The 27,524-nt window shown below is 39.7% G+C and overlaps 1 protein-coding gene across 1 annotated transcript in view; it reads right to left on the bottom strand.

Moving 5' to 3' along the window:
• Window positions 1-25,416, bottom strand: part of SDHAF4 (succinate dehydrogenase complex assembly factor 4) — a 32,852-nt gene extending 7,436 nt beyond the window's left edge. Inside the window, exons 1-2 of the mRNA XM_043591747.1 lie at window positions 25,242-25,416; window positions 10,364-10,513 (exon numbers count right to left, since the gene is read on the bottom strand). Of these exons, the coding sequence (XP_043447682.1) occupies window positions 10,364-10,513; window positions 25,242-25,305 (214 nt within the window). The 5' untranslated portion in view covers window positions 25,306-25,416. The remainder of the gene's footprint in view (window positions 1-10,363; window positions 10,514-25,241) is intronic.
• Between the last annotated feature and the right edge of the window lie 2,108 nt (window positions 25,417-27,524).

Genomic DNA, 27,524 nt, shown 5'->3' with positions numbered 1-27,524 from the left:
CTTTAACGGTCTCCATGATTTTGGCAGATTGATCTGGTTATTAGACTGGGCTTAGAAAAGATGCTATAAATTGAAATATTTAACTGAAAGAACAAAAACAGAAGTTTTCACATTCTGAAGAGTTCCAGATACAGGTCCCTATATCCTCTGTTGATTATCTTCTTACCTAGGATGCTTCACTGCATAGATGGGTTAACTCTCAGGAGACTGTATAAGTTAGACAAGCAGGGCAGCCTTGCCAAAGTTTCAAACTGGTTATGTTTGCATGTATGCTGTCTACAACATTATTTTTTGAATAGCAAATGCATGCACATGTTCCACAATTCAAAGATACAAAAGAGTACAGAATAAAAATAAAGTACCATTTTAAAAATCAGAGCTTGGTGTGCCTGGGTGGATGAATTGGTTAAGCAGCCCACTCTTGTTCAGCTCAGGTCGTGATCTCACGATTTGTGAGATCAAAGCCCCACAATGGGTTCTGTGCTGATAGCATGGAGCCTGCTTGGGATTCTATCTCTCCCTTTCTCTCTGTTCCTTCCTGGCTTGCTCGCCCTTCTCTTTCTCAAAACAAACAAACAAACAAACAAACAAACAAACAAACTTAAAAAAAAAACCACAGCTTTAGAACATGAGTGGAATTTTGTGTACACTAAATACAAAACAATGTTTAGTCTATCATCCCACCATCCTCAAAAACCCCTTTCCTCTCCAAACTTCCTCTTCTCTTTCTCCAACTATATGGCTACAGTGAGAACCACCACCTTCACCTGTGACCCACCCCAGTGCCACCCACTTTGATTTAGCTATAGGCACCCAATCCAAGCTTGGCCAATGAGCTCTTTCTTAGGAAATTTTGAATTAGAGGGGCATCTGGCTGTCTCAGTTGGTACAGCAGGCAACTTTTGGTCTCAGAGTAATGAATTCAAGCCCCATGCTGGGTGTGGAGCCTACTAAAAATAAAATAAAATACTTTTGGAATTATAACTAAACAACTAGTTATTTTCAGCTAGTTGCTCTATTGACCTGAGTAGATGCTGGGAACAGTTCCTTCTGCCCAGTGGACTTAAAAGGGAGTCTAGGGGCGCCTGGGTGGCTCAGTCGGTTAAGCGTCCGACTTCGGCTCAGGTCATGATCTCACGGTTCGTGAGTTCAAGCCCCGCATCAGGCTCTGTGCTGACGGCTCAGAGCCTGGAGCCTGTTTCAGATTCTGTGTCTCCCTCTCTCTCTGACCCTCCCCCGTTCATGCTCTGTCTCTCTCTATTTCTCAAAAATAAATAAATGTTAAAAAAAATTTTTTTTGTTTTTAAAAAAAAGGGAGTCTAATGACAGAAAACAACAAAAAGAAGAGACCGGGGACAAGAGAAGGAGGGAGAATATCCTGGTTTCCATATACTGTTTACTCCTAAGGTCTGTTTTTTCCAAGGTCCAGCAGCATCACTGCCCTGAGTACCCCACCTATATACCTCGTAGCCCAATAACAACCTACACTACCTCTTGTTTAAGTCTGCTCAAGTGGTTTTCTGTTACTCAGATCAAAGCAGGTCTCAGTTCATATACTTTGTCATATGAATAATGGCTTATAACGAATAAAACAATCAAACACAATCAATCAATGTCAGGGGCTTAGAAATTATTTCTTTTTAATCTACACATATTGATGGTCAATATGGGAATTTAGTCATTGTGAAATATGCTTCATTATTGTTAATAAAGAATTATAAACAACATATTTCTTTCATTCTTTCTCTTCAATAACTAAAATATTTTGATACTTCAAAAATTAAGGAAGGAGCTTTACTATAAAGGCATACTTCATTTTACTGTGCTTCACACATACTACATTTGAAAAAAAGTTTATTAATTTTGAGAGAGAAAGAGAAAGAGAGAGAGGGAGGGGGGGCAGAGAGAATCCCAAGCAGGCTCCACACTGTCAGCAGCACAAGCCTGACACAGGACTCAAACCCATGAACTACAAGATCATGACCTGAGCTGAAATCAAGAGTTGTGCACTTAACCAAGTGAAATACCCAGGAGCCCGAGATACTGCACGTTTTACAAATTGTGGCATCCCTACAGTGAACAAAGTCTATTGGTGCCGTTTTTCCACACAGCATTTCCTTGCTTTGTGTTTCTGTGTCATATTTTAGTAATTCTCACAATATTTCAAATTTTGTCATTATTATTATATTTGCTATTGTGATCTGTAATGAGTGATCTTTTATATTACTATTGTAATTGTTTTGGGGCATCAGGGCTCATATCCATATAAAACAGTTAACTGATAGACATTGTGAATGCTCTGAATGCTCCATGAACAGCTGTTCCCTTGTCTTTCCCCCTCTTTGGGCCTCCCTATTCCCGGGAGCAAAATAAGACTAAAATTGGGCCAATTAATAACCCTACAATGGCTTCTAAGTGTTCAAATGAAAGGAAGAGTCACATGTCTCTCACTTTAAATCAAAAGCTAGACATGAGTAGGCTTAACAGGGAAGGTACACATTGAAAGCTGAGACAGGCCAAAAGCTAGGCCTCTTGTGATAACCAGTTACCCAAAATGTGCACTCAAAGGAAAAGTTCATGAAGGAAATTAAAAGTGCTACATCAATGAATACACAAATGATAAGAAAACAAAACAGCTTTATTGCTCATTGAGAACATTATAGTAGTCTGGATAGAAGATCAAACCAGTCACAATATTCCCTTAAGATAAAGCCTTCCAGAGCAAGGGCCTACTCTCTTCAGTTCTTTAAAGACAGATAGGTAAAGAAGCTGCAGAACAGTTTAAAGCTAGCATAGCTTGGTTCATGAGGTTTAAGGAAAGAAGCCATCTCCATACCATCTAAGTGCAAGGTAAAGCGGCAAGCGCTGATATAGAAGCTGCAGCAAGCAATCCAGAAGATCTAGCTAAGATAATTAATGAAGGTGGCTACATTAAACAATAGATTTTCAATGTGGACAAAACAGCCTTCTATGGAAAAAGGACTTTCATAGCTGGGGAAAAGAAGCCAATGCCTGCCTTCAAAGCTTCATAGAATAGGCTGACTCTCTTGTTAGGGGGGCTAATGTAGCTGGTGACTTTAAGCTGAAGCCAGTGTTCATTTACCATTCCACAAATCCTACGGCACTTAAAAACTATGCTAAATCTATTCTTCCTATGCTCTATAAATGGAACAACAGAGCCTGGATGACAGCACATCTGTTCACAACATGGTTTACTGAATATTTTAGCCTGCTGATGAGACATACTGCTCAGAAAAAAAAGATTCCTTTCAAAATATGACTGCTCACTGACAATGCACCTGGTGCCCAAGAGCTCTGATGAAGATGTACAATGAGATTAATATTGTTTTCATGCCTAACACAACATCTATTCTTCAGCCCAAAGATCAAGGAGTCATTTGACTTTCAAGTCATATTATTTAAGAAATACATTTCATAAGGCTACAGCTGCCATAGATGGTGATTGCTCTGATGGATCTGGGCAAACTACATTGAAAACCTTCTGGAAAGGATTCACCATTCTAGATGCCATTAAGAACATATGTGATTCATGGGAAAAGGTCAACATATCAACATTACAAGGAGTTGAAAAGAATTTCATTCCAACTCTCATAAATGATTCTAAAGGGTTCAAGACTTCATTGGGGAAAATGCAGATGTGATAGAAATAGCAAGAAATCTAGAACTAAAAGTGGAGCCTGAAGATGTGACTGAATTGCTGCAATCTTGTGATAAAACTTTAATGGACAATGGGGCGTCTGGGTAGCTCATTAACTGTTGATCTCTAAATCAATCAACTCTTGATTTTGGCTCAGGTCATGAACTCCTGGTTTGTGGGATTGAGCACCACGCTGACAGCTCAGGAGCCTGCTTGGAATTCTCTCTCTTCCTTTCTCTCTGCCCCCACCCCTGGCTCATGCATGTATTCTCTTTCTCTCAAAATAAATAAACACTAAAAAAAAAGAAAAAAAAGAGAGAGAGACTTAAAAAAAAAACTTTAATGGGTAAGGAGTCGCTTCTTGTGGATGAGCAAAGAAAGTGGTTTCTTGAGATGAATCTACTCCTACTGAAGATGCTGTGAAGATTGTTGAAATGGTGAGAGGGCCAACATGGCGGAGAAGTAGGGGGATCCATATGTCCCGCGTCTCTCAAACAAAGAAGTATAGAAGCCAAAGGACTTTGAACACCAGAGCCTGGGAGGAAAAGAGACTGAATCTACTAGGAAGAAAATGGGAAAGCTGGAAAAAAGATAGGTGGGTAACTACGAACTGGGGGAAATAAAAAGGGCCATGTGGGCACAGAGGGGAGGGACCCCCTTCTGTGGAGAGACAAAGGGAAGAGAAAGAGCCTCTAGGGAAGTGCAGGACCTAGCTGGACAGGAGAAAGACCTTGGACTGAGACTGAGAGGGATCTTATCTCTAACTGTGGGGCTTTCTTCAGACTGGGGACAGCTCCCTGTTCGAGCACCTGGGGAGGAAGGAAGCCAGGCCTGGGTGTGGTGGTAGGTCAGAGACTCAGTCTGCAACTGGAGAAAGTGGTTCCCTCCCTGGAGATAGAACCTGCCTGCATCTGCCACCCTGGGGCGCAGTGGCTGGGCCGAGGGCTCAGTCTGCAGGAGGATAAGGCAGCTCCAGTTTCCCTGGAGTGCTGTGGGAAAAGACAAAGCCTGCCTGCATCTGCCACCCCAGGGGCTTGCAGCGAGAGCAGCAGCTCTCAGTCGCAATAAGTCTGCAACAGAAGTCAGTCTTCCCTGAAGTGCGATGGCACAGACAAAGCCAGTAGGGAACACATATTGCGGCACTGAGAGGCGCTTTCCCAGCACCAGAGCGCACAGAGCGGGACTTTGAATTCTAGCCAAGCACAGGGTCAAGGCAGTTGGTGGAGCAAGAAGGACCGCCCCATCTGCGTCCGCAGCACAGTGAGGACGACTCAAACAACAGTCTACCAGGTCCGGCTCCGTGGAGAAGAGACTGGAAGATCACCATTCCCCCCTCCCCCACCACCACCAAGGAAGGGCCTCAGGGATCACTCTGGGGGTCCATAGTGGAGGTGGGTCCAGATAATACCAAACCACGCCCCTCTGCACTGGGTAACTGCATATCCACCAGAGTGGCACAGACCCTGCAGACAGCTACTTGAGACAAGCAACGCAGCATTGCCTGGATTAACTCTAGGTCAATTCTGGATATATCGATATATTCTCACCCCCAACCAATTTCTCCTCCTTATCTCTTCCCTCCCCTAGGCTGGTTACTCTGGTTATTGGTCTGTCTAAACAGGCATATTTAATCCATTGTCTTGATACATGTTCTTCACCTCCTTCTTTACACTCCTTTCTCTTTCTCTAGAATAATCTAGCCATATACCATCTACCCTGTCTGGGTAATTTTATCTTCGTTTCGTTTTTCCCGCCTCCTTCTTTATCTTCCTTTCTCTCCCTCTGGATTAAGCCTTTTAGTCTCTCTGCCTAGTCAACTTTTATTTCCACACACACACACCCACAGCCGCCCCCCCCCCCCCCGGACCCCTGTCATTTCTCTCTTTGTATGTGCTCTTCCATCAGCACTGCCTCCACCTTCTTCTTTATTTGTAGTCCATGTTTTGGGGTTTTTTGTTTTTAGTGTTTAGGGGGTTTTTTTGTTTATTTGTTTGTGTTATTTGTTTGTGTGTTTGCGTGTTTTTGTCTCCTGCTTGTCTATCAGTTTTTCCTTTACAGGGCTACTCCAAGGAACAAATCAAAGCACATCTGGTGGAGGGCACAAAATATTACTCGAGTAGGGTAATAAAATAACCAAAGTCATGACAACAGAGAGCAAGTAACAATCCCCAAAAAAACACCTCCAGAAGGGCCAGGCCCTGGACAGTGTATGACCCTCTTTTAATATAGCAGTGCTTGCAGGTGCAGAGCACACAAGCTTTTAAAACGCAGAAGGTAGAGAAAGCTAGCCAAAGTGACAAAACGGAGGAATTCTTCTCAAAAGAAACGCCAGGAAGTCGCAACAGCTAATGAATTGATCAAAACCAACTTAAGCAATATAACAGAACAAGAATTTAGAATAATAGTCATAAAAGTAATCACTGGGCTTGAAAAAAGCAGAGGACAGCAGAGAATCTATTGCTATAGAGATCAAGGGACTGAAAAATAGTCATGATGAATTAAAAAATGCTATAAATGAGGTGCAAAATAAAATAGAGGCAGCCATAGCATGGATTGAAGAGGCAGAGGAGAGACTAGGTGAATTGGAAGATAAAATTATGGAAAAAGAGGAAGCTGAGAAAAAGAGAGATAAAAAAATCCAGGAGTAAGAGGGGAGAATTAGAGACCTAAGTGATGCAATCAAACGGAACAATATCCCTATCACAGGAATTCCAGAAGAAGAGACAGAGAAAGGGGCTGAAGGTGTACTTGAACAAATCATAGCTGAGAAATTCCCTGATCTGGGGAAGGAAAAAGGCATTGAAATCCAAGAGGCACAGAGAACTCCCTTCACACGTAACTTGATTCGATCTTCTGCATGACATATCATAGTGAAACTGGCAAAATACAAGGATAAAGAGAAAATTCTGAAAGCAGCTTGGGATAAACAGGTTCTAACTTACAAAGGGAGACCAATAAGACTAGTGGCAGACCTATCTACTTAAAGTTGGCAGGCCAGAAAGGAATGGCAGGAAATCTTCAATGTGATGAACAGAAAAAATATGCAGCCAAGAATCCTTTATCCAGCAAGTCTGTCATTCAGAATAGGAGAGATAAAGGTTTTTCAAACAAACAAAAACTGAAGGAATTCATCACCACTAAACCAGCCCTACAAGAAATCCTCAGGGGGATTCTGTGGGTGAAATGTTGCAAGGACCACAAAGTACCAGAGACACCACTACAAGCATGCAACCTACAGATATCACAAATGCCTCTAAACCCGTATCTTTCAATAATAACACTGAATGTAAATGGACTAAATGCCCCAACCAAAAGACATAGGGTATCAGAATGGATAAAAAAACAAGACACATTTATTTGCTGTCTATAAGAGACAGAGATAATACCTAACCTTCTCAAGCTGTTCCAAAAAGTAGAAAGGGAAGTAAAACTTCCAGACTCATTCTATACAGCCAGCATTACTTTGATTCCCAAACCAAAGACTCAGCAAAAAAAGAGAACTACAGGCCAATATCCCTGATGAATATGGATGCAAAAATTCTCAACAAGATACTAGCAAATCAAATTCAACAGTATATAAAAAGAATTATTCACCATGATCAAGTGGGATTCATTCATGAGCTGCAGGGCTGGTTCAATATTCGCAAATCAATGTGATACATCACAATAAAAGAAAAGATAAGAACCGTATGATCCTGTCAATCAATTAAGAAAAAGCATTTGACAAAATTCAGCATCCTTTCTTAATAAAAACCCTCGAGAAAGTCGGGATAGAAGGAACATACTCAAACATCATAAAAGCCATTTATGAAAAGCCCACAGCTAATATCATCCTCAATGGGGAAAAACTGAGAGCTTTCCCCCTGAGATCAGGAACATGACAGGGATGTCCACTTTCACCGCTGTTGTTTAACATAGTGTTGGAAGTTCTCACATCACAATCAGACAACAAAAGGAAATCAAAGGCATCAAAATTGGCACAGATGAAGTCAAGCTTTCATTTTTTGCAGATGACATGATATTATATATGAAAAACCCAAAAGACTCCACCAAAAGTCTACTAGAACTGATACAGGAATTCAGCAAAGTTGCGATAGAAAATTAATGTACAGAAATCAGTTGCATTCTTATACATTAATAATGAAGCGACAGAAAGATAAATAAAGAAACTGATCCCATTCAAATTGCACCATGAATCATAAAATACCCAGGAATAAACCTAACCAAAGATGTAAAAGATCTGTGTGCCGAAAGCTATAGAAAGCTTATGAAGGAAATTGAAGAAGATTCAAGGAAAGAAATGGAAAAACATTCCGTGCTCATGGACTGGAAGAATACATACTGTTAGAATGTCAATACTACCCAAAGTAATCTACACATTCAAGGCAATCCCAATCAAAATTGCACCAGCATTCTTCTCAAAGCCAGAACAAGCAATCCTAAAATTTGTATGGAACCACAAAAGACCCCCAATAGCCAAAGTAATATTGAACAAGAAAACCAAAGCAGAAGGCATCACAATCCCAGACTTTAGTCTCTACTACAAAGCTGTAATCATCAAGACAGCATTGTATTGGCAAAAAAACAGACACATAGACCAATGGAATAGAGTAGAGACTCCAGAATTGGACCCACAAATGTATAGCCAACTAATCTTTGACAAAGCAGGAAAAAAATATCAAATGGAAAAAAGTCTCTTTAACAAATTGTGCTGGGAGAACTGGACAGCAACATGCAGAAGAATGAAACTAGACCACTTTCACAAAAATAAACTCTTTTTACACCATTCACAAAAATAAACTCAAAATGGATGAAGAACCTGAATGTGAGACAGGAAACCATCAAAACCCTAGAGGAGAAAGCAGGAAAAAACCTCTCTGACCTCAGCCGCAGCAATTTCTTACTTAACACACTTCCAAAGGCAAGGGAATTAAAAGCAAAAATAAACTATTGGGACCTCATCAAGATAAAAAGCTTCTGCACTGCAAAGGAAACAATCAACAAAACTAAAAGGCAACCAATGGAATGGGAAAAGATATTTGCAAATGACATATCAGACAAAGGGCTAGTACCCAAAATCTATAAAGAACTCACCAGACTCCGCAAAACAAATAATCCAGTGATGAAATGGGCAGAAGACATGAATAGACTCTTCTCTAAAGAAGACATCCAGATGGCCAACAGGCACATGAAAAGATGCTAAACGTCACTCCTCATCAGGAAATACAAATCAAAACCACACTGAGATACCACCTCACACCAGTCAGAGTAGCTAAAATGAACAAATCAGGAGACTATAGATGCTGGCGAGGATGTGGAGAAATGGGAACCCCTCTTGCACTGTAGGTGGGAATGTAAACTGGTGCAGCTGCTCTGGAAAACAGCGTGGAGGTTCCTCAAAAAATTAGAAATAGATCTCCCCTGTAAGCCAGCAATAGCACTGCTAGGAATCTACCCAAAGGATACAGGAATGCTGATGCATAGGGGCACTTGTACCCCAATGTTTATAGCAGCACTTTCAACAATAGCCAAATTATGGAAGGAGCCTAAATGTCCATCAACTGATGAAAGGATAAAGAAGTTGTGGTATATATATACAATGGAATACTACGTGGCAATGAGAAAGAATGAAATATGGCCTTTTGTAGCAATGTGGATGGAACTGGAGAGTGTTAAGCTAAGTGAAATAAGTCATACAGAGAAAGACGGATACCATATGTTTTCACTCTTATGTGGATCCTGAGAAACTTAACAGAAGACCATGGGGGGAGGGGAAGGGGGAAAAAAAGTTATAGAGAGGGAAGGAGGCAAACCATAAGAGACTCTTAAAAACTGAGAATAAACTGAAGGTTGATGGGGGTGGGAGGGAGGGGAAAGTGGGTGATGGGCACTGAGAACGGCACCTGTTGGGATGAGCACTGGGTGTTACAAGGAAACCAATTTGACAATAAATTTCATATTAAAAAATAAAATTAAAAAAATTGTTGAAATGGTAACAAAGGATTCAGAATATTACATAAACATAGTTGATACACCAGTAACAGAGCTTGAGAGGATTGACTTCAATTTTGAAAGAAGTTCTACTGTAGGTTATCAAACAGCATCTCTGCTACAGAGAAATCTTTCATGAAAGGAATAAATCAATGCAGCAAACTCCATTGTTGTCCTATTGTAAGAAATTGCCACAGCCCCCACCTTCAGCAACCACCACCCTGATTAGTCAGCAGCCATAAACAACAAGGCAAGTCCCTCCACCAGAAAAAGCACTACAACTTACTAAAAACTCAGATGATGGTTAGGATTTTTTAGCAGTGAAGTATTTTTTAATATTTATTTATTTTGGGGGGGGAGGGATAAAGAGAGAGGGGACAGAGGATTTCAAGCAGGCTCGGTGCTGACAGCAAAGAGCCCAATGCAGTGCTTGAACTCATGAACCATGAGATCACAACCTGAACCAAAGTCAGACGCTCAACGATGGAGCCACCTAGGTGTCCCAGCAATAAAGTTTTTTTAAATTAAGGTATACATATATATTTTTTTGACATAATGCTAATGCACACTTTATAGACTGCCATAGAGTGTAAACATAACTCCCATATGCACTGGAAAATCAAAACAATAATGTGACTCACTTTCCTGCCCTTTGCTCTATTGCAGTATTCTGGAACCAAACCTGTAATATCTGTGAGACGTGCCTATACTCACTTGTCAGTGGTTCTTTCTCTAAATTAGGATCTTCTGGTGCATCAAAACGACCTTCTGGTAACTTTGGCTTCTTATGAGACTGTTTGATGGGTTTGGATTTTTCTCCTTGAGAACTCATTTTCCTCACGGAACAACACACAAGTGGTGATCCTAGAGAGTGGAGACAGTGAAAAAATAGGAGCTGCTTATTTATTCTACTTTAAAAAATTAACAATTTATTTGTTTTTAGTTAATACACTCACTTTGATCAAAGTTCAAAAAGTACAAAAGGACATATAGCTAAAAATCTTCCCTCTATCTTCCAGACAGGCATTTCCCTTCCTTGGAGGCAACTAATATTATCAGTTTAAAAAGAAGAGCTCTGAAATAAATTAACCATTATCAAAATCATAAAAACTTCTAATATAAAATACTGATTCCTGTCTGAAGCAATGCCCAAAATACCAGAAATGAGATCATTAACAGTAACTAAATAGTACAAAGTTTAATGACAGGATTTACTATTTAAATCGCAAGGGACTTGTGATTTAAATATATCTTAATCCAGCCTAAATGTCCATCAACTGATGAATGGATAAGGAAATTGTGGTTTATATACACAATGGAGTACTACGTGGCAATGAGAAAGAATGAAATATGGCCCTTTGTAGCAATGTGGATGGAACTGGAGAGTGTTATGCTAAGTGAAATAAGCCATACAGAGAAAGACAGATATATGTTTTCACTCTTATGTGGATCCTGAGAAACTTACCAGAAACCCATGGGGGAGGGGAAGAAAAAAAAAAAAAAAGAGGTTAGAGAGGGAGAGAGCCAAAGCATAAGAGACTCTTAAAAACTGAGAAAAAACTGAGGGTTGATGGGGGGTGAGAGGGAGGGGAGGGTGGGTGATGGGTATTGAGGAGGGCACCTTTTGGGATGAGCACTGGGGGTTGTATGGAAAGCAATTTGACAATAAATTTCATATATTGAAGAAAAATAAATAAATAAATAAATAAATAAATAAATAAATAAATAAATCTTAATCCTAATTAAAATATATTTGAATCCTAATCATGGTCTTCTTTTCCTGCCAATTAACATTTAAAAATGTGTTAGGCATTTACAATATAAAAGTGAGATCACTTTCACTATAGGTTATAAAGAGAAAAGTTGAACAACTTTCAGTACTATGAAAGTTATGCAACCCTTGTCAAGATAATGTTCAAAAGGCTAAACCACCCTGAAAAAATGACCTCAGGGTTGGGTTTTCAACTTTCTAAAGGAATGGCTCCAAGGCAAACCAAGGTAGGGACCAGTGCCAGTTCCACCACTGTGGTTAAGTGGAATAATGGCTTCTGAAGATCAGAACCTAGTACCCAGAATCTATGAATAAGTTAGGTTCCATGGTAAAGGAGAATTTAGGTAGCAGTTCGAATTAAGGCTACTCATCAGATGACCTTGGACCAGGGCGATTATCCTGTACTATCTGTGTGGGTCTGCTGTAACCACAAGAATCCTTAAAAGGGGAAGAGACAACTGGAAGAGAGAACTAGAGAGAGAACAGTATGAAATAGCCTTGATGGATATTGCTGGCTTCGAAGATGGAGGAAAGGGGCAATGAGTCCAGGAACTGTAGCAGCCTCTAGCAGGTGGAAAAGGAAGGAAATAGATTCTCCCCCTAGAGCCTCCAGAAGGAACATAGCCCTAACACTTTGATTTCAGTCCAGAGACTTCTCACCTCCAGAACTGGAAAATGTTTTAAGCCACTAAGTTTGTGACAATCTGTTGCAGCTGCAGTAGGAAACTAATACAAGCACTTACTAGTTGTTGGACCTTTGTCAAGCGACTTACAAAGTTGCTTTTTTTTTTTTTAATGTTTATTTATTTTTGAGAGAGAGAGAGAGAGAGAGAGAGAGAGAGAGAGAGGAAGAATGCACACGGGGGAGGATCAGAGAGAGAGGGAGACAGAGGATCTGAAGCAGGCTCTGCGCTAACAGCAGAGAGCCTGATACGGAGCTCGAACTCACAAACCGTCAGCAAACCCTGAGTATGTGACCTGAGCCAAAGTCTGACACTTAATTGAGTGAACCACCAAGGCACCCCAAGTGACTTACCCTTTCTAAATCTGTTTCCTCCTGTCTAAATTGAAGGTAAGAGTACCTAGCTCATGAGTTGCTAAATAGATTAAATAAGACAATTCATGCATAGCACTGAGAACTGTGACAAATTTTATCTATTGTCATCATAGTATTATCTGGAAGCTCCTGGCAGCATTACATATAATTAGAATTTTCTTTCATTATATGTATTTTATTCATATTCTAGTTATCACTACATCACTCTACCCTCTGCTTTAAAAAGTTATATAAACATGGGCGCCTGGGTGGCTCAGTTAGTTAAACGTCTGACTTCGGCTCAGGTCATGATCTCGCGGTTTGTGAAGTCGACCCCCATGCCGGGCTCTGTGGTGACAGCTCAGAGCCTGGGGCTGCTTCAGATTCTGTGTCTCCCTGTCTCTCTGCCCCTTCCCCACTCATGCTCTGCCCTCTCTCTCAAAAATAAATAAAACATTAACAAAAATTTTTAAAAATTATATAAACAAAATTATAAAAAAAATAAAAAATTATAGGGGTGCCTAGGTGGCTCAGTCGATTCAGTGGTTCAGGTCATGATCTCACAGTTCGTGAGTTCGAGACCCACATCAGTCTCTGTGGTGACAGACTGGAGACTGCTTTGGTTTCTGTGTCTCCCTCTCTTTGCCCCTCCCCTGCTCACATTCTGTGTGTCTCTCTCAAAAATAAACAAACATTAAAAAAAGTTAAAAAAAATTATATATAGGGGAGCCTGGCTGGTTCAGTCAGTAGAACATGCAACCTTGGAGTCATGAGTTTGAGCCCCATGTTGGGCACAGAAATTACTTTGAAAAATTTTATGTATTTATATATATATATATATATATATATATGTATAATGTGTGTATATATATATATATATGCACACATATGCGCATATTTATATATATGTGTGTGTGTGTATCTTTTTATACATATACACTGTTCACAGCCAACTTGGAATTTATATAAGATTTGTTTGTAAGATTAGATAAAGTTAAAATTACATACAAACTGTATTAGCAATTTCAAAATAGTACATCAGGCTCTTCATTTATCTACTGTATGAGTGAGTAGAGAAATTATAGTTTGACTAACTGGAATACAAACTAGCATTCTCCCACAAATCCAAGCGCCCACAAAACACAAATATTAAAAAAATATATAACTGAATGTTTTAATAAAGCTATGACAATGATCTACAGGATTAATATAGTTTTCTCCCATCTACATGCTCACTTATATAAATGCTTCATATTTATGATATTAATTGGCTGAGAAAAACTCTGCCCCTCCCCCACTCATGCTCTGCCTCTCCCTCTCAAAAGTAAATAATAAAACATTAACAAAAATTTTTAAAAATTATATAAACAAAATTATAAAAAAGTTAAAAAATTACAGGGGTGCTTGGGTGGCTCAGTCCACAGCCAACCTGGAATTTATATAAAAATTTCTATATACATTAAAATGAAAACATGTATTTATTTAAAATTTTTATTGACTTAGAGCACAGATCATTTTGCCTTCAAACTCCCACTTCAGTATCTAAGCACATATTGCATTTTTTCTTATGTTCTCATAATAATACTTAAACATATACTAAAAGGCTAAAGAGAAAAACTGGTAATAACATCTTATAAGGCAGCATTTATTTTCTTTAATTTTTTTTAATGTTTATCTATTTTTGAGACAGAGAGACAGATCATGAATGGGGGAGGGGCAGAGAGAGAGGGAGACACAGAATCCAAAGCAGGCTCCAGGCTATGAGCTGTCAGCACAGAGCCTGACGCAGGGCCCAAACCCATGGACCACAAGATCATGACCCGAGCTGAAGTTGGACGCTCAACCGACTGAGCCACCCAGGCACCCCAGCATTTATTTTTATTTAAGAAATGGAAAATATAGAAATCTGAGTTTTGATTATATTAACATACTTCATATAACAATCTGATCTTGGTTCATTGTGATTAACTATTTAGAAAAATATTATATTGAAAATTTTGGTGAACACAGACAATGCTCAATTGAAAGATATTTCCACTCCAAATCATGGGCTTTTTGTTAATTAGTCACTTCTTGTCCTTAATATAGGATTCTTTAGAATTTGACATCAAAATACCCCAATTTAGGAAGTTTGGCCATCCTCCACAATAGAAACTTCAGTCCATCATCTGATGTCCAACTATCTATCCATCTACAAATCTGTTACAAATTTGTAAAGCATGAAAGGCTGTAAGTCGTGATAATTCAGTGATAATACAGATTAGATCTAAATTGTGGCTAATGACTGACTAGACTGTGCATCGGGTTACTAAGTAAGTCTATGCTACTGTACATCAAATAACTCACTTTGAAGCCTAAAAATCAGCAAGTATTTAACATATACCAATAGCCATCTTCTCCTGTGCACTCAAGCTCAACTCAGTACAATAAAATTAACACTTTTTGTTTAGGCTTGGTTGTTTTTGCAAATCAAAAAATCTCTTAACTCAAAGCTTGAAATGATATTCAGCGTAAAAATTAATCTTGGTATGTTCCAAATCTGTAGAAATTCCTAAGCACTTATACAAAATCATAAAAATGGCACAAAATATAGTCTTGGCTACCAATTATAATGCAGACAAAATCTGAAGCTAAATATTTTTCCTCTTGGGGCACCTGGGTGGTTCAGTTGGTAAAGCATCTGACTCTTGGTTTCAGCTCAGGTCATGATCTCATGGTTTGTGAGATCAAGCCCTGTGGTGGGCTCTTCGCTGCCAGCTCAGATTCTCTCTCTCTCTCTCTCTCTCTCTCTCTCTCTCTGCCCCTCCTGCTCTCTCTCTCTCAAAATAAATAAACAAAAAAATCTTTTTCCTCTTAAGTGATACAGATATACTAAATGTAAATAATACAAGTAATAAATATGTGTTAAATGCCTACTATGTGCCAGGCACTGTGCTAGAAGCTAAAAATAGGACATGTCACTAGACCTCACAATTATCTGATGGGGCAGGTGTGACTGTCTTTAATTTGCAGTAATTCTGTTCAATATGAACAAAATCATTTTCTGAAAAAGTGGCATTAGGTCAATGTGGTGGAGACTACTAAATGTCTCAAGTAGCCACTTTTCCCTTCTTCCGTTTAGTTCTAGGATTCCCACTCCCACCTTGTTTGCTATTAAGCTGAGCATCAGACCACTCACTTAGAGATTACACTTCCCAGCCTCCCCTGCAGCCAAGCATCCATGTGTGCAAGTTGTGACCAATGGGTTGTGACCGAAAATGATATGCGTAAATTTTAGGTTGCCTTAATTTTGCAACAAGCTAACTGCCCTGGATTTCTTTTCCCATTTCCTTGTGTTGTAATATAGACATGGCAGGGACCCAGCTTCAACCATGCAGATGTGGACAAAATCCAGAGCAAGGTGATACTTAAAATATTTAATAACTTGTATAGACAGTGCCCATTCAGAATATATGTCCAACCATTCAGAACATAGGTTGTAAATAACTAGTAAAATTCTACTACTGTATATGGGGCTGATCATCGGCACTGCCCTACAGATGGTGGAGCAATGAGATGAAAAGAACATGGATCCCCGAATTACCTGTCAAAGCAGAGGTGTCCTGCCTGTCCCATCAGCAGAACCATTACAGCAGCTTGGCCCCTTGCTTCAGTAATACAACAAAGAAGTAAAAAAAACAACAACAACAACAACAACAAAAAACTTGCAAACCAAGGGCATTAGAATCACACGAGTCCCAATGATAGCGACACCACTTATTAGCAATGTGGCCCTGACAAAGTTACTGTATGTATCTCACTGAATCTGTTTCCCTATTTACAGAATGGGGGTACTTCTACTTATCTTGCAGGCTAGTTCAGAGAAATTAAGTAATGGATATGTCTCTATGTGCGCACACTGAGTGTAATAATAACTTGAGCCTAATTCTAGGACACAAGAGTCAACGTACGAAAGGGTTTTTGGTAAGGAACAGGAAGGTAGGTGTGTTGTTGGAAAAGACAGAAGAGTTGCAAAGTGTAGAACTTTATCTGTAGAAAAAAAAAGTTGCAAGGAAAAGCTAAAAAACCAGTTTTCTCAGGGGACTCTGAGATCAGGGAGGCCTACAAGAACTATTTTTGCAGACAGGTAACAGGGTGACAAAATGTGGAGAATTCCTCTCATTTCTGGACAGTACAAGAGAAGATAGGGACATTGTGCTCTTTGGCACCCACAAACTTTATAGCTTTGGAAACGAGTCCATGCACAGCAACCTGGCAGTCATGGTGACAGTGAGACACATGTGAGTAGCTTGATGGGCAGACAACAAGAAAAAAGGGTCTCTCAGATGATAAGGATTAGCAAAGAGGTGAAGGTGAGCCCCAGAGCCACTCCTATGGATTCTGCCTGTCAAACAACAGTAATCAGTAAGCATCAGTAATTACTAAGCATCAGTAATTACAGCTGACCCTTGAGCAAACAAGTTTGAACTGCACAGGTCTGCATACACATGGACTTTTTACAGCGCAGTACTGTAAATGTATTTTCTCTTCCTTATGATTTTCTTAATAACCTTTTCTCTAGCTTTAGTGTAAGGATATATAATATGTGTAATATGCAAAATACGTGTTAGTCAACTGTTTACATTATCCTAAGGCTTCCGTTCAGCAGTAGGCTTTAATAGTAGTTAAGTTTGGGGGAAGTCAAAAGTTATATGTGGATTTTTTTTTAAGTAGGCTCCACGCCCAGCATGGAGCCCAACGTGAGGTTTGAACTCGCAACCCTGAGATCAAGACCTGAGCTGATATCAAGAGTCAGACACTTAACCAACTGAGACATCCAGGCACCCCAAAAGTCATATGTGGACTTTCTATGGTACAGGGGTTCAGGCCCTAACCCCCAAATTATTCAAAAGTTAGCTGTATATTAATGTTAGTATTACATTTTGGCCATCAGCAAGCTTCTGACTGTATCAACTACATGGGCAATAGCTGACAAACTTAAAGCAAAAATTATCCTTTGAGAAACAAAATCACCACCATAAAGCCCATGTCTTCTTCATCAGGGGGTGATTTGGCCTTACCCAAAGCTTACTCTGAACTGTGTTTACAAGTACATTACAAGAAACAAGATGACCTTTTTTTTTGAGAGAGAGAGAGAGAGACTAGGTGCAAGTGGAGGAGGGGCGTAGAGAGGAGAGTGAGAATCCCAAGCAGGCTCTGTGCTGACAGCACAGAGCCCAACGCAGGGCTCAAACTCCCCAACTGTGAGATCGTGACCTGAGCTGAAATCAAGAGTTGGACACTTAACCAACTGAGTCACCCCAGTGCCCCGAAGATGACCTTCTAAAAGAAGAAATAATAGGGGCCCCTGGGTGGCTCAGTCAGTTGAGTGTCCAACTTTGGCTCAGGTCATGATGTCACAGTTCATGGGTTCGAGCCCCACATCGGGCTCTGTGCTGACAGCTCAGAGCCTGGAGCCTGTTTCAGATTCTGTGTCTCTCTCTCTGCCCCTCCCCCACTCGTGCTGTCTCCCTCTGTCTCAAAAATAAATATTAAAAATTTTTTTTTAATTATTAAAGAAGAAATAATAAAAGCAACAGAAAAAAACTGAATTACTGTTAAAAAATTAAAACAAACAACTTTTCAGAACTTGTTTCTGACAGTTTGATAAATTAGAGATGCCAAAAACCTATAGCTATAAAACATCTAAAAAGGTTGAAAAATATACAAAAATTTTTTAATCAAAGAACCTTTAAGAAAGTAAATAATGAGAAACTAACAAAGCAGTCCAGTGAGGTAACCAAACACTTAAACCACCATATATCCTGTGCCTTTCTCACCTAGAATTTAGGGTACAGAGCTCCCAGGACAGCAGGGAGAGGAGTCTTTTGAACCTGAACAAAACAGAAAGCCTATCAGAGGCCAAGACTCAAGGAGGCACAGCACTCAGAAAAGTAATTAAGCCTGAAGATTTTAATGTGCATATAAAACACCCGGGGATCTTTGTTAAAAAAGCAGATTCTGAGTAGGTCTGAGTGGCATCTGCATTCTGCATTTTAACAATCTCCAGGTGATGCTCATGCTGCTGGTCTAAAGAACAAGGAGCTAGAAAAAAACTTCCAGTTAATGAAGAGAACTGTGAAGGAAGGATAAGTGTCCATCTCAACCTTGGTTCTGAGTGGATGTGTAAAAGAACCCTTCTAGAGATTTTGAAAGTACTGGCTGACCATACCTATGTTTATGTATGCCTGATTGCACGCTATCTGCACGGTAGAAAACCCCCCGAGGGGAATACCTTATATAAAGTGGGCCCAAGTCTAAAGTTGAAGTGCCCTGGTCACATGGCAAAAGCAGAAGCAAATCCTCTGAAAAATACTCTCTCAACCCATGTCTCATGTAAGTATCACAGAGAGAATCTCAGGAAAATATGTGTGGAAACAAGCCATCACAAGCCAACAGCCAGCAGAATCAACAAACAGGGCCAGACCATAAAGATTCAACATACTGAAATCACTGACATCAGAATATAAAATAACTATTTAATGTGTTCAAGGAAAAAAAAAAGCCAAAAAAAGGAGAAATGAGTAAGAGACTATGCAAGACCAACTTAAAAAACACAGAAATTAAGAAATATAACAATTTAAAGTTAAAGCTCAAAGGAAGGGCTAAATAGCAGAACAGATACAGTTGAAAAGAGAATTTGTGGTCTAGAATTTAGTTCTGAAGCGATTATGCAGGAAAAAGCATGGAGATAAAGATGAAAATAACCAAAGAGAAGCTCACACATGTGGAGGATAAAATGAGAAGGTCTAACAAATGTTTGTTTAATCATAATTCCACAAAGAGATAATGGAAAGACCATGAGAAATAAAGCAGGCAGGAATCTTTAGGTGTAGGAAGCACAAAGAAATGCCAAATTAAAGGGGCAAAAAAGTACATCTAGACACAAAGTAAAATGAACAATCCCAACATCAAAGGAAGATCTAAGAAGACAGATAAAAGACAGATTACTAATAAAGGAACAAAAATTGGACAGATAACTTCCCCATAGCCATAATAGAAGCCAGAAGATAGAGCTATGAGAAAATGATACACCCATTAAAACCACCTTTAAAAAACAAAAAGTAAAAGAAACCAGATTTTTGGATTAAAAATAAGATATGTATCAAAAAGAACACTAAGAAACTTTATCACAAAAGACTGTCATGAAAGGAACTTCTAAGCAATTTACTTTAAGAAAGTGATCCCAAAGGTGAAGGGTGAGATAAGAATAGAGAGAAAATAAAAGTTTCATTCATTGACTGTATAAAACCATAACAACTGTGATGTGGGATTATCAAAACCACAACCCATTCCAACATATACATGAGAACTCACACATATACACACCTAAAAGGGTGAACAACAAAGGTAGAGGGTGAGTGAATTCAAAGCATTTTCACACCTTGTAATGTTTAGGATAAGGTGTTAACTTTAGACTTCCTTAGGTATGCATTTCAATTTCAAGGATAACCAATAAAAGACAATGTATATCTCCCAAACCAGCAGAAGGAAAAAAGATGGAACAAGAAAATATTTAACTCAAAGTATGACAAACAGAAGGTGAAAAAAGATGGTAGAAATAGAGCCAATTATATCAATAATTATGGTTATAAATGGACTCTTCAGTTAAAAAGGTATAAACTTGTCAGACTCCAAAACAAAATCCAGCCACATGCTGTTTATGTAACAAGCACCACACCATGTTTCTAAAACAAACAAAAAAAGAAGACCCATTTTATGGACTGAAGGTTTGAGTTCCCCTCACCACCCTCATTCATATGTTGAAATTCTAAGCCCTGATGTAGTGATATTAGGAGGTGACCCCTCTGTGAGGTAATTAGGTCATGAAGTGGAGCCCTCATGAATGGGATTAGTGCCCTCATAAGAAGAGATATGAGAGCCTGCTGTGGCCTTCTGCTCTCTGCCATGTGAGGAGACAATGAGAAGACGGCCATCTGCAAACCAGGAGTAGGCTCTCACCAAAGACCAGATGTCCTGGCACCTTGATCTTCCTAGCCTCCAGAACTGGGAGAAATAAATGTCTGATGTTTAAACCACATTGTGGGGGCGCCTGGGTGGCGCAGTCGGTTAGGCGTCCGACTTCAGCCAGGTCACGATCTTGCCCTCTGTGAGTTCGAGCCCCGCGTCGGGCTCTGGGCTGATGGCTCAGAGCCTGGAGCCTGTTTCTGATTCTGTGTCTCCCTCTCTCTCTACCCCTCCCCCGTTCATGCTCTGTCTCTCTCTGTCCCAAAAATAAATAAACGTTGAAAAAAAAATTTTTTTTAAACCACACTGTGGTAACTTGTTATTGCAGCCCCAACTATGCCATGGGAGATGCACCGTTTCCATGTTTTGTTTAGTTTTGTTTTAAAGAGAGAGACACACAGAAAATGGAAAGAAAATAACCACAGTTAGAGAAGAAAATGATAGCACAAACAAAAGACATAAAAAAGTAAGAGATTGGGTGTTTGGGTGGCTCAGTCAGTAAGCCACTGGCTGCGTCCCGGTTTCAGCTCAGGTCATGATCTCACAGTTTGTGAGCTGGAGCCCTGCATCGGGCTCTATGCTGACAGAGTGGAGTCTGCTTGAGATTCTCTCACTCTCCCCCTCTCTCTGCCCTTCTCTAGCTTGTGCCCTCTCTCTCTCTCAAAATAAATAAATAAACTTAAAAAAAAAAAAAGCTGAGAGCATCAACAAAACCAAGAGTTGGTTCCCTGATGAGACTAAAACTACTGTAAAGTATTTAGTTAGGCAAATATGAAAAAAAAAAAAAAGAGACAGAGAAGGCAAAATAAATAACATGAAGAAAATAGATTCCATAATGGGGGGAGCCCAGATGGCTCAGTCAGTTAAGCGTCTGACTTTGGTTTAGGTCCGGATCTCACCATTCATGAGTTCGAGCCCAGTGTTGGGCTCTGTACTGACAGCTCACAGCCTGGAACCTGCTTTGGATTCTGTGTCTCCCTCCCTCTCTGCCCCTACCCTGCTCACACTGTCTCTGTTGCTGGTTGTCTCTTTCTCTCTCTCAAAAATAAATAAACAGGAAAAAAATTTAAAAAGTAGATTACATAATGAGAGCAGAAATTTTTTAAAAAGGGAACTTTATGCCTATATAATCAAAGCATACAAAATGAACAATTTTCTAGAAAAATTTAACTTATCAAAACTAAAAGAAAACCTGATAAACAATGCAATAACTGTCGAAGAAATTACATCAGTAATTTTAAATCTTCCCTGAAGGAGCAGATAGTTTTATAGCGAGTTATACCAAACACTCAAGGAATAAATAACCTCTTTAAGCAAAATATAACAAAGACAGCAAAAGGGTGGAAGACTCTCGAATTTGATTCTCGAATAGAGGCTAGAATAACTTAATTTCAAAACCAGAAAAGGAAATTGCAAAAAAGCAAAGTTACAGGCCAATTTCTAAACAAAATATAAACATATCAAATCCAACATATTAAAAATATAATCATTATGGTACGCCTGGGTGACTCAGTTGTTTAAGGTTTGAACCCCACATTGGGCTCTCTGCACAGAGCTGGCTTTGGATCCTCTGGTCCCCCCCCGCCCCTCTCCCCTTGTGCTCTCTCTCAAAAATAAATAAATAAAACTTAAAAAAATATATAATCATGATCAATTTGAATTATTTTCTAGGAATGCTAGAGCATTAGCAAAATCTACAATTCACCAACTCACCAGATTTAAAGGAGAAAAATGATATAATCACTGAGAAGATGAAGAAAAATGAGTTCAGTAAATTTCAAGATTTATTGTCTTAAAAACCAGACAAATACATAAACAACAACAAAAACCCTTCTAGACATAGTATAGGACTTCATTAACCTGATAAAGGGCACATCTACAGCTAATATGACACTTAAAGTATGAACACATTCCCTTTACAATCACAAACAAGATATCAACATGTTACTGTAAATCTGAGCAAGGAAAGCAAGAGAAAAAAAAGATATAAATATTAGAAAGCAAGAAACTAGATTTTCATTACTTGCAGATAATATAAGTGTCTACCTAGCATACATACCCTCCCCACATAGCTACAAATAAATTATTTAATAAAGTAATTTAGCTAGGCTGCAGGATACAAAAGCATTAATAATTCAACTATGTATCTATACATAAGCAGCAGTCAGAAAATGATAATTTAAAAAATTATTGAGAAGCGATCAAATCGCAACAGGAACTTTTTTTTTTTAAAAGAATTTGATATGCAGAGCAGATATGTAAGAAGAGCCAAGGCACTTCTAAAAAACAAATGGGAGGATTTACCCTGTTAGATATTAAGACTTATTATAAAGGTATGGTTATTAAGACAGCTGATAAATATCAGCACAGGAATAGACAAATCGATGCAACTGAAAAGGAAACCAAGAAATAAACCCATGCATATATGTTTATGTGAACTTGATTTAAGACAGCTGGCATTGTATCAGTGGGGAAAGGTCTACTATATGGACCTGGGACAACTGATTATTGACATGAAAAATAGATGAAATTGGTTTCCTGCCTCACACCATATATAAAAATCAATCCTGGTAGAATAAAGGCTTAAATATAAAAAGCAAAACTATGGCCCTTTGAGACGAAAGTATAGGAGAATAATTCTGACTTTAGGGCAGAAAAGGCTTTCTTAAACAAGATCACAAAGCACTGACAATAAACAAAAGATCAAGACAAAATTACAATATAATTATGATTATCTGTTCATCAAAAGACAACTTTCTTTTGAAGATGTGTGATTGTACATGCAGAACCATTATTTTACTGTGCTACACTGTATATAATTTTTTTTAAAAAAGACACCACGGAGTGACAAAAACAGCCCCAAACTGGGCTATTTGCCACTTACATAACCAAAAAAGGTTTAGCATTCAAATATATGTAAGGAATATCAAGAAGAAAGATAAAAATGGGGGTGCCAGTTGGCTCAGTCGGTTGAACATCTGACCTGGGCTCAAGTCATGATCTCACGATTCAGGAGTTTGAGCCCCGCATGGAGCTCACTGCCTTCAGCAGAGAGCCCACTTCAGATCTTCTGTCTCCCTCTCTCTCTGCCCCTCCCCTGCTCGCGCTCTCTCTCAAAAATAAACATTAAAAAAAAAATCCATTAAGAAAATGAAGAGATTTCACCAAAAAAGCTAATATAAATATTTGAAAAGATGTTTAACTTCTCTAATTGGATAAGTTAAAAGAGAAAAGGAATTTAGCTAGGATACTGGATACAAAACCCAGATTTTGCCTAAAGCAAAATCACAATGATCTACCATGTCAAAACCCTACACAGGCAAAAATCAAATTTTCTGATGATTATCGAATATTGACAAGTATGTGGAGCAAGAAGAACTCTAATACACTGCTGGTAGGAATGCAATTGCCAGTAGGAACAGAAAATGCCTTTACAACTTGGCATCACATTGTAATACTGCAAAGGCCTATACCATAGGTTGCAGAATTCCACTCCTTGCATGAGAGCACCCATAACTTATGCAAGAATGTGTAGCAGCCAGTCTTGGTGTTTCCAGAATTACCCAAATGTCCACTGAGAAGAGGAATGGAAAAACTGTACGATATATTCTCACAACTGAAAATAACTACAACCTTACACAGCAACATATATGATTCTTAAAATACAGTGTTAGTAGGAAAAAAGCAAGTAAAATACAAATGGTAAGAAGGCATTTCTATAAAGATCAAAAACATGTAAAGTTACACGGCTGCATCAGGAAAAAGCACACAGGTTGCTGTTTAATAACAGAAATATTCTGTTCCTTAAATTGGAAAATAGGTTCATAAATGTAAGCTGTGCTTCATAACTTACTCGTGTTGTACGTGTTTTGGGTATCAAATACCTCATTCTTAAGTTTTTAACACAAGCGTGAAAGGGATGGTGAATGAACACATAACAAAACGTGCAGTTATTACCTTGAAGGCTAGATAAAAATGGGACTTTCACTTTCTGTATTATTCTTTCCTGGAACATTTAAATGTTTACAATTAACAAGTAATATATCTGGGGAGAAATGAATACAGAAAACAAACTGCATAGAAATCTGTAGTTCATTAATATGAGAAGCAGTAATTCTGTTTTCAACTTACACAATTTCTCCAGGATGCCCTCAATTAAACTAATTGTGGTTAAGTTCAAAATATTGAAAAAAGCTTCCAACAAAAATAGGTTAAAAATGTCAGTTTTTACTGAAAGCATACACACTTCTTTGTAGTTAACAATTCGACTTCATCTAATTTTTATTATACTAATTTGCTACTGTGGGGCGACGTCTGCACTTTTCCAGTTTTTTTTAATACAGTAAACCGCTACATTTTTTTATGTAAATTAAATAAGTAAATGAAAGTAAATGAATGATTCTCGTTCCCAAGGGCCGTCTTTTCCTTTTTTTTTTTCACGAGCATCAAAGCGTAGTGCGCCCTTAGAGCTCCAAAGTAAACAACCTAGAACGTTTGCTGCCCTTCCAGACCTGAGTAGTGACCGGAAGGACGCAGGTGTCCAGGCTCTCGAAGGGCTGGGGTGATCTTCTAGCCCTAGTCCCACCCCTGAGCCGGGAGGTGAAGGGACCTGCCCAGGACCAAGACGTGGGTGGCTGAGCCGAGGAAGAGAAGCTCTGCAACACCCAGCACCTTCAGACTCCCGACACACACGCGGCTTCCCCGAGGGAGGCTTTTCTCGCGGCGCTCGGCCTTCGCGACCCCGCCCGCGACCTTGGCCCCGGGGCCGGGCGCCTTACTTGCCGCTCTCCACGCGGTGGCCGGGATGTAGCCAAGCAACCGAGCTAGCCTCGTTACAGTCATGTTGCCGACTCCTGCAGCGTCCTCTGGGCCCAGCAGAGGATGAAGGAGCAGGAAGAAGGAGCCAGCGGCGCAGTTCGGAGCCCAACCCACAGGCGGGGCGGATCTCTCGTGAGGCGGGGCGTGCTTGAGATTGGGTGGGGCCTGCGTAAGGAGGGGCGGGGCGTGCGTGTGGCCGGGCGGGGCGGGGCTTCCAGAGCTCTTCTCCTGGGCTGTGTGCAGGAAAAGGCGGATGGAGAGCGTCAGTTTTTTCGCGAAGAGCGACTCAAGCTACCCTGACCTTCCTGGTGATTAAAATCCCAAATCATGCTGAAGTTGGATGAGGGAATAATTCCGTGTATTCCTCTTAATCTGAGGCAGAGGTCTTTTGAAAGATCTCTTTTATAGTATACAAAGATAAAAGTACCTTTTACTCTTTTGCCCGTGTAATAGTTTTCTTTCCCCTCAATTCTCTTTTGTTTTTTAAACATCTAGTTGTTCAGTGCACTAATTCGTGATTTCTGACTCATTGACTAGATGACCTGAAAGATGACAGTTGTGAGTGAAGTGCAGAGCAAGAGAAGGCTTGCCATCTGGTCCAGGCTGTAGTGGAAGGAGCCCTGCCAATTGGCCCTTGAATTCCAAAGTTGCAGTGGTGTTTGGAACATATGTGGCAGATCAGGAGGCTTTATGTAACTTATGGAAATCTTTACAGAATCACAGTGCAGGTCCCTAGATTTTTTATTTTTCAGAAAATTTTTTGGCTAACTATTGGGCGCTGGTAATGTCTGACAGTGTGACATTAGGGGGCTATGCAATCTGAGTTTCTCATCAAGAACTGGGAGTTATCTGATCCTCCTAGATAAGGAGTCCTTTTACTAAGAGTATTATATACAGATCAGGGCCGGAAACAAAACTCAAGCAATTTTTATTAGCAGGTAGCTCCCACACATACATTTGACCCTTAGTTTATATATATAGCTTAACAAGTTGCTTGTGACTAGTTGACTGAGGAAAAAATTCGAAGCTGTTATACAGATGGCTTTGCTAAATATACTGACTCAGCTGTCAATGGACTGCCTTGGCATTTAGAGCCCCATTTAACAGAGGCCCTGAAGGAACAGGGTGGGGGAGAACAGAGAGAGATGCCTGGGGGAGAGATCCTCTCAAGAGGCTAGAACTTTATTTTGTACACTTTGCCTTCCCGGAAGGAGACATGGCTTGAGATAAAGCTCTAAAGATCTACATCACTTCATGGGCACTGGTTTAGTCAAGTGGGCAGGGACTGGGAATATAAAGGTATTGGAATAGTCCTTTGGAATAGGACCTCTCAAAATCACTCCAAAGCATAAGAACATTTGGATCTTGTTGCTCAATTAAAAAAAAAAAAAAGGCTCCAATTTCAGAAGGTCTCTTAATCAGAACAAGATTACTGCTACTTACCTATCACTCCATCACATATACCAAAATTTCATATCTTAAAACAATAAACACTTATTCTCAGTTTCTATGGGTCAGGAATCCAGGAGCCAGTGTACCTCTGGCTCTCTGGCTCTAGGCCTTAAGGGAGGTTGCAGTCAAGGTCTTAGCTGGGGATCCAGTCCCAGATGGAGGCACAACTAGGGGAGGATCTGCTTCCAAGTTTACTAGCCCAATTACTGGCAGGATTTAATGCCTTGTGGGCTTTGGGACTGGAAACCTCCTTCAGCTCTTGCTATGTGGGCTTCTGCAAAGGTCACTTCATAATATGTGCAGTTGGTTTTCCACAGAATGAATGACAGAACAAGAAAACTGCTCAAGATGGAAACCACAGTCTTTGTGATCTCATCTCAGAATGACATCCCATCACTTTTGATGTAGTCTATCATTAGAAGTGAGTCAGTATATCCAGAGCCCTCCAAGGGGAAGAGATTACACAAAGGATGAATACCAGCAGATGGTGATCAACGAAGGCCATTTTAGAGGCTGCCTACCATAGTGACCCATTTTGTAGACATCAATCAGCCTCGTTCTCTCACCACAGCTGGACCCACTACCAGGTAGCCATGGTGGCATAGAGATATACATATACTTTTAATATAGTCTTTTCCCCTGCCAAGACTGATTGGCTAGCACCACTACTTGCAGTGAACAATCTGTCTCCCTGATATAGCACTATATAGCCTGGGTGGCAGGTTTGATTACAATGGAATCTTACGATGATGAAGGAGGTAGCAACTTGTTCTATTGGAACAATGATACTG

The sequence above is a fragment of the Prionailurus bengalensis genome, chromosome B2 (genome assembly GCF_016509475.1).
Source record: "Prionailurus bengalensis isolate Pbe53 chromosome B2, Fcat_Pben_1.1_paternal_pri, whole genome shotgun sequence".
In the NCBI taxonomy this organism is placed as follows: domain Eukaryota; kingdom Metazoa; phylum Chordata; class Mammalia; order Carnivora; family Felidae; genus Prionailurus; species Prionailurus bengalensis.
Note: the sequence above shows the minus strand (reverse complement) of the source record. Positions and strands in the feature narration are given on the sequence as shown.